Below are 16,422 nucleotides of genomic sequence, written 5' to 3' on the forward strand. Positions count from 1 at the left end.
TCAGCACGAGCACGGTTATTGTTTTGTGTGGATTTCTTTGAGTTACTTAAAAGTGTTTAATTTGAGGCCAGTGGTGAAGGCTAAGGTTCAATGATTGTCAGAATATAACTCTCATCTTACAAATCTGTTATTTATTTTTTTTTCAGGTTGATGAAATTTATCACGATGAATCTTTGGGAACCAATATCAACATCGTCCTTGTCCGCATGATCATGGTTGGGTACAGGCAGGTGAGTAGGTCACACATTTGCTTTATGATAAAACACCTGGTGAAATGGGTTATGCTTTGCAAAATCTGTCTTTTGATAAAAAAGTACACTCTGACTTGAAGTATCTCCAGGTATAAATTTATTTAAATTTTTCAAGTACAAACTTTTTGATTACAAGTATAATGGCCAAAAAAAATAGTCCAGACTCAGGTTATATGAACTAGTTTCAGTTTAAACTTGCCAACATTTTCTCACACAAGTAAATGCACCGTCTATGTCGTATAAAAAGTGCCACAAATGCAACTGAACACACTAAGACATGACAAAAGCCCAACATATAAAAGTGGTGCAGTGTATAATGTATAACAGCTTCACTAAGCAAGTAATGCTCACGACTACGGCTCACACAGGTGTGTAACATTAGATTTCTGTGAAAAACACAGGTTTACCATTTGTGGTAACTGATCTATCGATTAGGATGTTCAATAATATCAATAACAGCTATATGCAAACAAAGTTGTCTAAATAAACAACAGCACCAAGATGTTAAAATTTTCTCACCCAAAACTAAAAGTTATAATAACAAAATATTATTGTTGAAAAAAAATCAATTCAGCAATATATCGCAATATTACATTGCGCGATTCTCGGATCGATTCTAAATGCATCCATATCGATTTATTTTAATTAAAAAAAATAAAAATTTTACCTTTATTTAACCAGGAAAGTCTTTTTCACTGCAGGAGACTTTGTACCTGCTGAAAGAAGTGCGCTGAAACTTTCTGCATTTATTTGTTGTTCTAGACATAAACTCTCTCAAACTTTATTGGTATATGATGTTACATATGTTGTTACACATTGTTACACATATAAATTTGTCCTCTTCAATTTAACCCATCCCCTGGGGGGCAGAACCTCAGTTAAGTTAAACTAAAGTCAAAGTTGGTTTAAAAGCCACAGGCAGATTTTTTTTTATTTTAAGTTATTGGCACGTCATGTTAAAGCCTATGTTTTGAGTGTAAAATATGCCAATAAAATATATTTCATACATAATGTTCTCATGAAGGTGTAGACATTTACTGATTAGCTGTTTGTTAAGTCATAAATAAAAAAGAAATCGCAATAATCGCCTTATACTTTAATATCGAGATATATCGTATCGTATTGTGACCTATGTATCGGGATACGAATCATATCGCCAGATGGCAGGTAATACACAACACAACCCTACTACTAGGTATTTGTCTACATTCAACCTTTCTCTTCAATACTATTTTAATATTAAAGAAAGTATTTTAACTTTTAACATTTCAACATCTATAAAATTATTTTTAATTAATTATTATTCAATCTCAATTAAATATTTTATATTCATTATATTATATTCTACCTTATTTAATTAATAATAAATAGCATTAATTTATTTTTATGAATCAATATTTTCACCATTCGTTTTAATCCATTATTGAAAATGTTTTTTAGTTTCCAGATATTTTAAACAAATTGTCCATCCTTTTAAAATAGTATTTAAATGAAGCCATTGTTTTGCTTTTTTTCCCCTTTTCTTTTTCTTTTCAAATGAAATATAATATATAATATATTCCTGAACTGATTTCTTTTATTTTTCTTAAAGAAGCACTCAAATCTAAAGTTTGACTCAACAACATGAGTCACTGTTAGCCAATGGTGCTGCTCTCTCTGTAAGTACAGCCAATGTCAATCTCTTGTCAGTTTTCTCGCATACTAAACATATTTTTATACAACCTCAAAATAAGTCTTTCATTTCCTCCTGGGTTTGAAGCCAGATTTCTCCTGTAGTAACTGTGGCACATTATACCAGTAATGGAAACACAATCAGTACAGTCTCAAATTGTAGTTTTACTAAATTAAAAAAGCAGAAATAATTATTGCAATACTTAAACAGTGTTAAAAGGAACTTAACAGAAATAGTTTTGCTTTAAACAATATAGAATGTGGGGATCTTGCTTGAGCTTAATTTGATAACAGAGATTGATGATTTTTCTCTTACAATAATCTCATTTTTTTCTAGATAATTTAATTCAGACCAATTGGCACCAACGGAAAAACCTTGTTTTGATTATTATTATTATTATTATTATTATGACAAAAACCAGTTCACAAACTCATGATAATTTTAGCGTGTATTAGGTGAAAATGTGATAATTTAAGGGAATTGGACATGTGAATGACAAAATGACTCATGGCGCCCCCTTGAAAATTGTTTTTGCTCCCAGCTAGCACTGATGACATCATCACTGTGGAACTTCTGCTAAATTCTGACATCATCACTCTCTAGTCTTGCATCCAACACTGCACTGTTAAAGTACTTCACACATTCATATTTTCATGTTAAACGTACATGTTTATTTGGTTGTGTTATAAAACAATATTGACAATAAAGTTGAATGTTTATAGAGGTTATTAAGAGATTGTAGAGATAATAATAGATGTTAATTAATTATAGCAGCTTTTATTTGTATGTCAAAAAAATTAGTTATGGTTTAACCCAACTGTCATTCATAGTCAGCGCCAACTATTGGTAAAAGGAAATCATAGACATTAATATTTGCACAGAACATTACAAGAAAGATTGTGATATAATCCTCAGCTACGTTTCAACACGTTAACATTTATGCCACACCCCGACATGCAACACACATTTAACGCTGCTTGCAGCTGTAATTGTAATTGTAATTTAAAACATCCGTTGCTGTCATAATCATATTTAAATTGTAATTAAGTTCAGATAATTAACTTTATAATTGTAATTGCTATGAAATTTAACACAAAACTGTGGAACCATGTTACAGTTCTATGTACAGTTCTACACATATGTAGTTAACAATTATTGAAATATATTTCATATCAAGTTTTCCTACATTTTAATATTTAAAAAAATATAAATCTAGGGGTATACTGACACAAAAAAGGCTCAGACACCCACACCATAAATGATAAAAACCTATATTTTCATTTTATGAAGCCAAACAAGGTAATAGATAGGAAATAAACTAGATTATAGATATTAGTTTATAGTGTATTTTACAGCTGATTTAGGACCTATTAGCATTAGAGATGCTAACAGAAAGCTAACACAAGAGGAAGGTTAACTTTCATCAGGTTATTTATTTGAAGCTCAGTAATTGTGATTAATTGTAATTGAACTTTAGTAATTAAGAACGTAATTGTAATTGACTTTCTGAGGATATAAAAATGATTGTCATTTAATTGTAATTGGAAAAAATACTGGTCACGTTAATCGTAATTGAATTGTGAATTGAACATGGGTAATTGAAAACGTAATTTTAACTGAAAAATGTAATGATATTACTGGGTCCAAGTGAACACCTTCTTTCTTGTCCCTTTTTGTTGTGCAGTCGATAAGCCTGATAGAACGCGGTAACCCATCACGTAGCCTTGAGCAGGTGTGCCGATGGGCAAACACGCAGCAGCGTCGTGACCCCGACCACGCCGAGTACCACGACCATGCCATCTTTCTCACAAGGCAAGATTTTGGTCCCGCAGGTATGCAAGGTACTGTATTCTTCTCGATCGAGGCCTGTGCAGACTGAGTTCTGATATCTGCTTCCATTCTCAAAAGGGTTGGCTTCAAGTCTTGCCCAGGTAAGGTGGATGGAAACTCTGCTTTAACTGAGACCTCACAGAAAAAAAAAAAAACTTTACTCAGTAACTTTCCAGAACCTTGCAGACTTGACGTTGATGCCGCCCTGGAAAATGAAGAAGTGATTATGGTTTTGAAGGTTTTTGGCATGTAGAGAAAAACCAGCAATCTTGTCTGTAAGGTAACTTATTAAAAATCAAGGTTTTCTAAGTTTAGATTTATTACGTTCAGTTTGAACTTCCTATTCAACAACTGAACAATCAGTGAATAAATCTCAACCTAACTGTAACGGACATGTGTGCTCTCCGTGGGTGTTTTTATTTCGCATGTTGCCACTTCAGCATTTGTTTCACCCTCTAAGTCTTTTTTCCAGCCCTTCAAAACAAAATTTGAAGCGAGCAGCCAAACCTCCAGTAAAACTGGTCACAGAATGAACAAACATCTTCTGTGCTCTTGCTCAATGTCCTCCACTGTCCTGGGCATATTTTTAGATTTTAAAGCACATGTGTCATGTTTAGAGGATTCTCCGTTTGCTTATCACACCCTGAGATGTTGCCATGGCTGCAGTTGTGTTGTGTTCATAACATGCCCAGTTTCTTTGGTATCACGCGCCACGTCGGGATGGCCTGGGCCATGAGCAGAAATCACACTTTCTTGTCAAATTTTGGCTGTGATGATAGATTTCTAAATCGCTGAGCGCTGCTACTGTTTGGTAAACAGAAGGCGTTTGTGGCACAAATGGTTGAAATAAAGACACTTCACCTGTGATTACCTTCTGTGATTGATGTGAGGTTTTCCAGAAGTGAGTGAGTGGTTTCTCTTGCAGGACGTCTGAGATCATCATCCTGATGACCGAGTCCACCATTTCTCCTATTTGACATCAACAATAGGGAAATAGATTCTGACACTCGCTGCTGCAACTTTTCGCTTTAATGTGCAAAGCTCCAAATGTCTTCTTCATGGGAATGTAATCTGCATTCTCCTGAGCGCCTTTCATCTGCCTCTGCAGATAAAGGGTCCTGCTTTCACTGGCTCTCCTGCAGGATCAATGTGTCCCCTTTTGTTGCATTAATCACATCCAGTATTATCACAAAAACAGGCTTTGATTACCCATCATCATACTTAAGCAAAAAGCCATTTGGCTCATTTCTGCTCTGACTAAATGTCCACCAGAATAACCTCATACATGCCTTTTTGAGAGTCTGTATCATCAGCTGTCTGCCTGCTGCATTCTCTGCTTTTTACCTGCATGCCAAAAAAGTCTTCTAATGGTCAGAGCGCATGAAATTGATGTTAAAGCCGCCTGCAGAAGGCTGCAGTGAACGTGCTTCTGAACCAGTTAAACGCACTAAGCTGAATCGCTGCACACCTCTTGATCGAGTTTTGTTTTGTTTGTGCTTTGCAAAAAAGTCTAAAAATGTTGCTGTTGTGTGTCGTTGGGGGTTTGTAATGATGGCGCTCTCCTGTTTGCTCAGGGGCTCCTTTTGTGCTAGCAAGGTGTTTAAAAAGCTGTAATTTAAAAGCTTGTCGCTTCTTTATTTCCTCTTTTCTTGAGGGAAACAAATCATCTGTTTTTTAAAGATGCAACATAGTTCAAAGAGATAATATTCCACCTTTTCAATGTACTTTAGAATGACACCCCTCTTATTCTGGTGCTTGATTATTAGTGCTGTGTGGTGTCTTTTTATGGCACAGGTTACGCTCCAGTGACGGGGATGTGCCACCCACTGAGGAGCTGCACTCTCAACCATGAGGATGGTTTCTCCTCTGCCTTTGTGGTTGCTCATGAAACCGGCCATGTGTGAGTACCGGCATCTAGCATCAGACGGTTATCTCATCTAATGGAGGGAATTGACTGTGAGGTGGTAGAACTTTAGTCTGTCGTTTCATTTTAACGAGGTGTCAAAACACTCCCTTTTTTGAAAAATGTTTAAATGTTTTTCTAAAATGTGTGTTTTTAAAGTTGCACAATTATTTCTATAAAGGTGCTTGGAAACCTGTATAATGTCTGTATGTCAATTGTCAAAAATGCAGATACACTCATAAATCTAAAAAAATAAAGCGAACTAGACTAACTGTATTTTCCAAAGTACATTAAAATGAGGATGCATAAACTGAACCCCTTGGAGTCAGTATAACCCCTCGTAGCAATGTGAATTTTGATTTAGTTTTAGCCATAATCTTTTGACTAAAATACAATTTAGTTTTAATCAAAATTCAGTCATCAGGACCATTTCAGTCATAGTCTAGTTTTAGTCGACAAGACATAGTTGACTAAAAAATGTAAATACATTTTGATATAGTTTTTGTTCGCATGTGTGGTTATTTTTATTTTTTATTTTTTAATTAATCAAAGTCTAATAATAAATACTATGACAAACATTTTTAGTCAACAAAAATGTACAGTCAGTGTTATTAATACAATGAACTGTTATTAATACTGATTAACAGCAGCACAATGTGTTTACTGTCCTGATATAGCTTTGAATGGGAAAAACTAAATTTAATCTTGACAATTACCACAATTGAACTTATAGAAAAAGGAGTGTCCTTAGTATTCTGTACCCTGGGGTACCCTTGTCCGTGAAATCAGAATACATTTTGGGGACCAGTTATTGGACAACAATCTATTCTATAATAATAATAATAATAATAATAATAATAATAATAATAATAATAAAGTACAGGAAAAGGAACAACATTTGAATTATAGCAGCACTCTTCTTACTCTCCATCTGTGAGTCAACAACATTCCCTAGTCATTGTAACCTTCTCTAAGTGTAGTTACACAAATATTGTCAGATAATGATTAGAAGCAATTCAGTTTGAATCCTCATCATTAGCTGCTGAATGGGGTCATGTGTACACCTATTTTATAATTATCATGCTTTGTTAGGTTTCAAGGGAAATAAAGAGCTTATTACAGTCACTGTTGCCTTTCTCACTGTAATTACATCATTTGATTGAAGCAGTCGTTTGTGCATAATAAGTGCCTGTGAAAAATAAAACTTATTAGAGTTGATTTGTACCGTGTCTGCTCTGTTATATTAATTGTGAATTTTTGTAATTTCACGAACCATATTTAGACAAGACTACATGTCAAATAGCCATTAGTCAGATATTGCTTTGGTACAGTTTTGGCCAAAATCAACTCCAGCTGCATTCATCCACAGCGCTTGACTAGTTATGGAACCCATTTATCAAATCCCTCGCTGCGTCTTATTCTCTTTTCTCATTAGTTGAACTTGCCAGTCTGGAGTCTGGAGTCTTACCGAGGGAAATGCATGGTTCCTTTGGATACGTTTCCAGGCTAAAGCAAGCACAACAATCACAGACAGAATCTTCTGAGTTTCAATACAGATATAATTATCCATCTGTTCATAAAAAGTGAAGCAGCAGAACCTTTTTCATATTTTCTTTCCCGGCGCAGACCATTTTAAATTATGGAATTTACTTCAGTTTTATCTATCTTTGTAGTTGCCAGGTTATAATATTGCCCTAAAGTTGTATTTAATCCTTATTTACATCAAAAGTATTGGTGATGTGAATGTGGTAGATCCTCAAAATCAGACTGAAGTGAATTATAATTATTTTGAAAATATATACAATTATGTTTTAAAGCTATTAATAAACTAAAATCGAGATCAGAACTCTGTGGATGGACCTAGAGAAACCTCTTTTTATTTCTTCTTTATCTTTTGATGAAGAGTTACATGTGGATATTATAGTCATTCAATTTATTTAATTTGCATTAAAGGGCAGAACGTTAAAAAGTAAATGACTGTCAGTGATTTTATGATATTTTTACTGAGTTTGAACTCAAAGGAAGGAATATGTGGTCTGACTGCAGCCCACGGCGTGTACCCCTGCATGCACTCCTGTTTAATGAGTTCCTTTGTGTTAATTAGGTTAGGCATGGAACATGATGGTCAGGGGAATCGATGTGCAGATGAGACGAGCATGGGCAGCATCATGGCACCTCTCGTCCAAGCCGCCTTCCACCGCTATCACTGGTCTCGCTGCAGCAAACAGGAGCTCAACAGATACATCCAGTGTGTACCCCTGTATTTACACAGCTAGCTTATTATGCTAACACATGTTGGTTGCATTGATCTTATGGTATATTCATGTTGTCTTTAGCTCTTATGACTGCCTGCTGGACGATCCTTTCGAGCACAAGTGGCCCAAGCTTCCTGAACTCCCCGGGATAAATTATTCAATGGACGAGCAGTGTCGCTTTGATTTTGGAGTTGGTTATAAAATGTGCACAGCTGTAAGTTCATCTGGAAATGTTTTTGATTTGCAGAGAGTCTGCATTTGCAAAACTTTTTTGAAAATTGATAAATACAGCTTTAAAGGTGTGTTTTGATAGGGTTAGCTTTATGAATTGATATAAAACAGGATTAACTCAAGTGCCTTTTTCCTCACTTAGTTTCGGACTTACGACCCCTGCAAACAGCTTTGGTGCAGCCATCCTGACAATCAGTACTTCTGTAAAACTAAAAAAGGTCCCCCGGTGGATGGTACGGAGTGTGCACCAGGAAAAGTAAGTATGTCCGTGATTTTATCTCCATTTTCCTTTTGATTTCGCCAAAAACTACGGTATTAGTGATGATAGAATCCAAAAGCCTGAATTACATTGTGACTTTATTTTTCCCAAATGTCATAAATACAAAGTCTCTTGACAATCCACAGCTTTAAAGATCAGAACCAGATTCAATTTGATGATTGGGAGTCTTTGTTTAGGGTTTTCTGCAAATGTTGTAAGGGTACATGGTCGCGAACTCTACAAGCTGACATGACAAAATATTACAATAGGCAATAATACCCGTGATGCGTCAAACCATCAACATACAATGCAAACTGAACACAAAGGCAGACTTACAGCAATTTAATCTAGACATCAAAATTATTGTCAGATGACTTTTTTACAGATTGGTACAAGTTCACAGGACACAGAACACAATAAAGCTCGAACAACCAGTGGCAGTGGCAGTTGGCCAATAGAGGGCGCTAGGGCGTTGCCCCACCACTCACCAGGTTAGTTTAAGTAATACATAAAATAATAATAATAACAAATTAAAAATACTACAAAACAAATGTATATCTGTATTTAGATAATCAGAATAAATATATAGATGACGATGAGTAAATCATATGTGTGTGATTGGTCACGTGTTTCCACTTTGGGGCGCACTAATCTATACCATTCACTCTCATTAAAAGTTGTACATGCGTATTAACTCTGGTCTCTGGGCGCAGCTTAATTGCGCCCAGAGACCGACTGCAGCTGCACATAGTTGAATGCAGCAGCTCAGTTACACAACACCACCTCCCGCCATGGGAGGGGCTGACGTCACAGTGGTCCGTCATAAAGTGACTGATTGACAGGTGAAACATCAGGATCAGACCCAGCATGGATAAACACAGGTATGACCGATTTAAAGCAATTTTCAGAAAAGGCAAAGAAACAACTAACTTTAATGATTTCAAATCTTGAATATATCCATATTTTGTAAAAACTGGGTCTTAAATTATATTTTGTCAGGCCTTCCTTTTTTATTTAATTACTTGTTAAACTAACTTACAAAAATAAATAAATAAATAAATAAATCTCAAGAACTAAGTTAAAATAAAAACAAATATAATTTGAAAAAGACACTCAGTGACTCCATTGTATTAGTTCTTGTTTGTTTATGGGTTTTTAACTGGTTTGAAAGCAGTTCTGTGACTGCTATTTTCCATATTTGTTCAAAGCTACACAAACTCTGTTTTTGGTGTATGTCTATTTTGGAGTTGTAGCCCCCTCTAGAGAAAAATGCTCCAGCCTCCAATGACCAGTGGTGTATTGACCCCTTGACAGTTCTTTGCTGTCCTTCTTTGTCTGATTTCAGTGGTGCTTCAAAGGCCATTGCATCTGGCGATCCAGCCAGGAGCCTCAGGGCCACGACGGAAGTTGGGGCTCTTGGTCCAAGTTTGGTTCTTGTTCCAGAACGTGTGGAGGTGGCGTTCGCTCCCGTAGCCGACAGTGCAACAACCCTGCGTGAGTGCTGTCAGTGCAACAAGTCTAGATAGAGACAAGAAATACGACTGAGGCCAACTTTGTTCACTGCACCGCTGTCAAAATAAGGTCTGATGAGTTAGTCTTGCTGGCTTAGCGTTTACCTTGAAGAGTCTTCACTTCAAATCCAAGTAGTGCTTTTATTTATGCTTTTGTGTTAGATGAGTTTTACCAATGACCTTGTTGACCATCTGCAGGCACTTAAACTCTTTTCTACCAGATGTGGAAGATTTATTAAAGTGAGAAGTTGCCCTGAAATAAAAAATAAAAAAAAATTAGGGGTGAGAGTTGCTGCGTCTAAGCCCACTGCCACAAATGTCTAACTTTGACTTATTTCCCCTCAATTCATATTTTAAAAAGCATAGAGCAGTTTAAATGTTACTAGCAGATTGTACATTGTTTTAAGTTCTTTGTACTTTATTATTTCAATCAATGTCAGACACAAATAAATGCACAGCTATTATAGGATCACTAAGAAGTAGCATTTTCATGAATCTACAACCAGATTTCTAGTTAAATGTGCAAAAGAATTGATGATAATTATGGTAAAAATACGACAAATGTGACTTTTTGGCTGATTTAGTTAATAAGGGCAGCAAATGACTTTTCACTCAGTTATTTATTGTTGGATTAAAGTTTGATTAAAGTGTTTATTGCAGAAAAGAGACGTCATTCGGAACATCTGAGGTTCACATACCAAGGTCACTGGACTGGTCTGTGTAGTGGTTCACTACTTCAGTCTAATGTGTTCAACGTTTGGAGAGTTTTTAATGTGATCTGACCACATTCATTTATAGAGACACCAGCTTTATCTGTGCCATGAGAAAGAAGGCTTTGAAATGCTGGAGATTTGTATTGAACATTAAGATTATCTTCATTTAAAACAAAGAGAAACTATTTTAAGAATAAAAAAATGATTAAAACCTCCTTAATACACAACATATTACATACAACATTGATTTACATGAATAGTAACACTAATAATCTTATTCAGTAAAGTAATATACTCACTAAAATTATACTTATTTAATAGGAAAAGCAAAATGATTGATTCAATGAATTTGGTTCCTTTTGCAGTGTTTTTTTTTTTTTTTCAACAATAACAAAATATTTAAAATCACAACTGCCTGCATTATATTATACTCTTTGTTGTGGTGTGTGTTCACAAAGCTTTGAGGCATAATTTATTATTATTAATGTGGAAAGCTTTAATGGAGTTTCTGTAGAGTCACCACTAGTTTTCAGTGTTTAGTGTTTGTCTTTCAGTTAAACCAGGTAATAGCTTGGTTTTAAGCCCTGGTGTGTTTGTTGTGGTTGTAATGGTTCAGGTGTTTAAGCTGGTGGCTCAGTGTGTGCATCCACCTTTAATTAAGATGAAGAGCTTAACATGTACGCTAGCTTCATCAGTGACCATGACTGATCTGATGCTATGTTCAATATTTAAACCATAAAATATGTTATTTGGTTCTGTTGGAGATTGGAGTTTGCAACAAGATTACTGTGTTGGTGTGTTTAGTTGTATAGAGTATGAATAAAATCACTTGAATTAAGCAGTAAATAAACATTTGGTATTGATGGTTTTATATTAGCAGCAGAAAAAAGGTCATAATTTTCAGCCACTGTAATGGCAGTTTGTGCTTTTTTAATCAAATCTAAAAATCACTCCTGATCATCCAAAGACTCCATTAAACATCTGTGTAACAGTGTGTGTGACCATCAGGTGGTAGAGGGCTCTTCTTCAAGTCAAGAGGTTGGTGGATTGATTCCAAAGACGTGTCAGAGTGTCTTTGGGCAAGGCACTGAATATTACATTACCCTCAGGATTAGAGCCTTGCATGGTTGCCATGATGTGACAGATAAATTAAACATGGCTAACAATTCCTCAAGGTCCTCAAATACCTTCATTACAAAAGATGACTGTCGCTGAATATTCTCTGCTTCGAAGTCTCGTTTATTAAAAAAAAATTAATAAAATACTTAAAAAAAAAAAAAAAATGTTTATCTTACAATGTCGTCTTAGATTGACACCACATCATGTGGTGGAATCTTTTTGCCTTTCATTACTTTGCATAACAGAAAAGAAAAGATTAAGTAATCTGTCTTTTTTCTGTTGTATATTATTTAAAATTGAGTTTTAATTAAGCAAAAGCAAACTGTATCCTATCACTTAATAACTCTATGGAATACTGTGTATTTTACTGTTTAAAAAGATGATTACACCTAGTCATTAACTTGGTAGTTATGAAAAATGAATGGTACATTAGTGATGATTAGTGCCTAATAGTTTTTTTGTGTAACTGGACAGGCCTGCCTATGGTGGAAGGGATTGCACCGGCTCAACGTTCGACTATCACATGTGTAACACAGAGGAGTGTGCAGGACCTTATGAGGACTTCCGTGCTCAGCAGTGCATCCAGAGAAGCAACAAATATCACAAAAACGTCAAACACACGTGGCTGCCCTACGAACACCCAGATGGTAGGATAGATTTTCATTTTAGATTCATTAATCATTTGTTTTCAACAATACACGTACGAGTTGAGATGTTGGGACCTGAGCTCACCAGGTGCGGATGAGGAACTACACAACAATGGATTTGTTATTTTTCTCTCAATTATAACACACTAATTAAAATTAATCAAATTAATCCTCCACCCACTCCGTAGCTGATCTCATGCTGCTTTATAAACACGAGACAGAGTGTGGGGGCGGGGCCTCCGCCGGTGCATACATAGACTGTAGAAAATACATACATAGCACTGTGTGAAGGACGCTGAAATGCTCACTTTTGTGGGTGTGTCTGTTTACATGTCAATCATGGCAGAGAGCTTCCTGGAGGCGTGGCTTCTCCAGCTCAGTGCTGCATCAAATTCGTCATCAAAGTGGGAACGTGTCATCAAATTGTAGCGAGGTGTTTGTGTTCATCCTGTAGTAAGAAAGTAGTAAATCATCCTCTGACTAATGATTGATGGAATCAATGAAAAAACACTTTAAACATGTGTATGAAGCCATAATAACACTTTGTCATGTTTAAAGTACAGAAAAGTTAATTTACATTAACATGGACCCTTTAAGTCAGTGATTTTAATTATTAATCCCCCAGAAAACTTCAAAAGGAGGAAACTTTTGAACCCCTTTTTACCTTTTTACTTTGGCCATTTTGCAACTTCCTTTGTCACATTTTGCCCCTTTTCAAAAAGTTATTGACACTTTTTTCAGATTTTAGCTCCTTTGGCCAATAAATATCATTTTTTTCTCATTTTTTGTCTTATTTTCAAGTTCTTTTTGACACTCTTATAAATGTTTTGATGCTCGGTATACCAGATGGCCACTGTACCCCTGAATATATGCATGTGTGTGTTTTCAGAAGCCCGTAAATGTGAGCTGAGCTGTAAGTCAAAGGAAACCGGGGAGGTTGTTTTTATGAACCAAGTGATGCATGATGGGACTCGATGCAGCTATTCTGAACCTTTCAGCATCTGCGCTCGTGGAGAGTGTCTTGTAAGTGCCTGTGTGGAAATCCAATGTTCTTTTTTAGACATTACTTTGAATACAAATATGTTGTTAAACACTGTGTCATGAATTCAAAGTTCAAGGTTTCAAGGTCTTTATTGTCATTTTTCTTGTGAAATATGAAATGAAATCTGTGCCTGCAGCATACTGAGAAAATAGGAATAAACAGTAAAGGAAAAATATATCCAATATAGTAAAAAATATAATATATAAATATATAAGATTAAAATCCAAAAACGAATAACACACAGGATGATGAGAATGTGTGGCTGCTTGTTTTTGTGGTTTTGTCATTGTTTTTTTGTCTTGTTCAAAAATCCATAATTTGACTACTAGAGTGAAGGTTTTTAACTGACTTAATTAAATATGTCGACAAAGACCTTTTCTTCCAGCCCTTGAGTTTTCTCCCACATTTATATATAATTTTCACATGGGTATACAGTAAATTATATCAGTCATTCATGCCGTTTACTACTGTACGTGAAAAGCTGCAGACTTTTGTTAAGTGCCCATTTGGCTAAGTGCAGACCCTAATTAATTCACAGCAGTAATTGGGCGTATGAATATGCTCTGTGGGAGACTGACCTCCTGTTCACAGTTAATAACGTTATACAGTCAGCCTTGATCTAATCAGCCGCCAAAGAAATGAAATGTTGAAATATAATCAGGTTCAACAGTTTCATATTTGGTGGCGCTAAAAAGAACAGGAGATATTTTAGGATTGATGTCCCTAACCTTGTAATTCTGGGGACCAGCTGAAAACATGTGGTGAGGCTATTCTGGCTGCTGATTGATCTGTTTTTCTTTTATTATTTAACTTTTATTACACTATTAATATTTTATTTTGTAGTGTGGAATGGAAGGAAAGGTTTGATCAAGTAATATTGATCAAACAGAGAACAGTAGTCAACAACAGTAGGTATTAGAAAACATCAGTTTTATTATTAACCAATGGGTTATATACATTTGTGTCTGAAACAGAATATGTTACAATTGAAAAGAATAAATACAAAAATAAATTAGAGCACCTTGAAAATTAACCTCAATACAGTAGTCCCTCGCTGTATCGCGGTTCAACTTTCACGGCGTTGGTGTTTCGTAGATTTTTTTACAGTTCAATTTTGGATGCATTTTTTTACAGCGTATGAACGCGCATTGTGTTCTGCATCCTGATTGGCTAATACTGCGTTCACCCACCAGTGACACCAGTTGTGCTCCTTTTTCTCCTCTCATAAACATAAACCACCAGTGAAAAAAGCCAGTGTGATTAGCAGCTAATGCTATGCTAGCTCAGTGCTACAGAGAGAACTTTTACCTGCTACTACCACCTCCTCGCTGATTCTCCTCCACACCTAATCCTTCCTAGTCCTGGTTATAAAGGGCGTGTCCTACAGCTCCAGGTGGTCACACACAGCTTCTACTCCATGGTTGAATGGGTGAACAGACCAGTGTCGTCAACACGGACACTGATTGCGTTCGGCATTAAAGTCTGATCACTAGCAGTGTGACTCTGAAGTGCTGTATGTTTGAAAACAGGTTTAGGTTTTAAAATCTATGAAGGTTTGAACTTTGAGAATGTTTAAACAAGAGAGAAATGTTCATTCCTGTCTGAGAAAAGTCTATAAAGTGTGTGGTGAGGGGTTTTACAGCCTTAAAAAATAAAGCTGACTACTTTGCTTATTGCGGGTTATTTTTAGAACATAACCCCCGCGATAAACGAGAGACTACTGTAAATCCAATAAAAACAATGTATATATACATATTATACCGGAGATTTTAAATGCTTGTTTTTTTGCTGATATCAAAATATCACCACTCCTTTCATTGTCCCACCCTAACTCCCTCTCCCCTGTCCCTTTCACCCTCACCAAGGTGTTCTACTGCCTCTCTTTTTATATCCTTCCTCTAATAAAGTTTTACCCTGGGCTGGTGATGGTCACAACTATGCAATTAAATAAATGTATGTATTTACACAGGAATAATACAGCATGCATACTGTAGCTGTTGATTGCATTTGACCTGCATGTACCGACAAGGTGAAAAAAATCACAACCGCTACCTAATCAATCACATAAAAAAATTTTTTGCCATATTTAACAATATGCAAGAGTTAAAGTAAATGAAAAACTAGTGTTTAGTAGTTTAATTTACATGGTCTGATTGTGTTCTACATTCCTTTCTATATCTATGGTTTCAACCTTCAGCTGTTTGCTTGTATCCTCGGAGGAAAAAAATAATCACAACACTTTTTAGAGTAAAAACTTGTTTTATAGTTGACATTTGACATATTTTGTCTGAGCTCTTATCTTAGACATGAATTTTTGAACTTTTACTGTTGCCCGACGGCAACTCGTTGGTGTTGTGGCTAAACTCCTTATTTGCAATTTTCTTCATCAACCCATTCATGTTCAGATCCAACCAACGGGTGCCAACGTCTCCTGTGGCCTCTCTCTCTCAGTGGACTAATGTCAATCTGTATAAATGTCAGAAAAAGAGTTGTTCTGATTTGATTGACTGTCTCTGTCCTTTTCCAAAACAGCATGTGGGCTGCGACAAAGAGGTTGGCTCTTACAAGCAGGAGGATAAGTGTGGAGTGTGTGAGGGTGACAACTCCCACTGCCGCACCGTCAAGCTCACGCTCACCAAGACTCCGAAAAAGACTGGTACCCTACTAATCATAAATGAAACACATCCAGTGAGCAGAACGGATGTTAGAAATGGACCACCTGTTATTTGCAAAGAAAGAATCTTTCAGCTTCAGCAAATTTATTTTAAAATAATTGGCAAATTTGTGCTACAGGTTGTACCATGCTGAGTCTTTTTGTCTTGTTAGGGTTGCTTAAAATGTTCGACATCCCAGGCGGAGCCCGTCACATAGTTATTGAAGAGAACGAGACATCTCCTCATATAATTGGTGAGTGTTTTGTATCTGTGAAAAAAACAAAACTTAATTGTGTTGATTTAACAGATTAATTAAAAGGATGGTCACAAGCTTT

General features: G+C 35.9%; 1 protein-coding gene across 2 annotated transcripts in view; it reads left to right on the top strand.

Annotated features, from left to right (window-relative positions):
* adamts14 (ADAM metallopeptidase with thrombospondin type 1 motif, 14) overlaps window positions 1-16,422 on the top strand; it is a 49,170-nt gene that overhangs the window by 23,585 nt on the left and 9,163 nt on the right. The window contains exons 5-15 of one of the 2 annotated variants that reach the window (XM_028475340.1): window positions 147-230; window positions 3,608-3,764; window positions 5,548-5,653; window positions 7,761-7,904; window positions 7,993-8,125; window positions 8,285-8,398; window positions 9,747-9,895; window positions 12,219-12,391; window positions 13,281-13,414; window positions 15,966-16,089; window positions 16,260-16,340. In XM_028475340.1, the coding sequence (XP_028331141.1) occupies window positions 147-230; window positions 3,608-3,764; window positions 5,548-5,653; window positions 7,761-7,904; window positions 7,993-8,125; window positions 8,285-8,398; window positions 9,747-9,895; window positions 12,219-12,391; window positions 13,281-13,414; window positions 15,966-16,089; window positions 16,260-16,340 (1,399 nt within the window). The remainder of the gene's footprint in view (window positions 1-146; window positions 231-3,607; window positions 3,765-5,547; window positions 5,654-7,760; window positions 7,905-7,992; window positions 8,126-8,284; window positions 8,399-9,746; window positions 9,896-12,218; window positions 12,392-13,280; window positions 13,415-15,965; window positions 16,090-16,259; window positions 16,341-16,422) is intronic. The other variant, XM_028475341.1, reaches the window with a different exon arrangement.

This window comes from Gouania willdenowi, chromosome 19, assembly GCF_900634775.1.
Source record: "Gouania willdenowi chromosome 19, fGouWil2.1, whole genome shotgun sequence".
In the NCBI taxonomy this organism is placed as follows: domain Eukaryota; kingdom Metazoa; phylum Chordata; class Actinopteri; order Blenniiformes; family Gobiesocidae; genus Gouania; species Gouania willdenowi.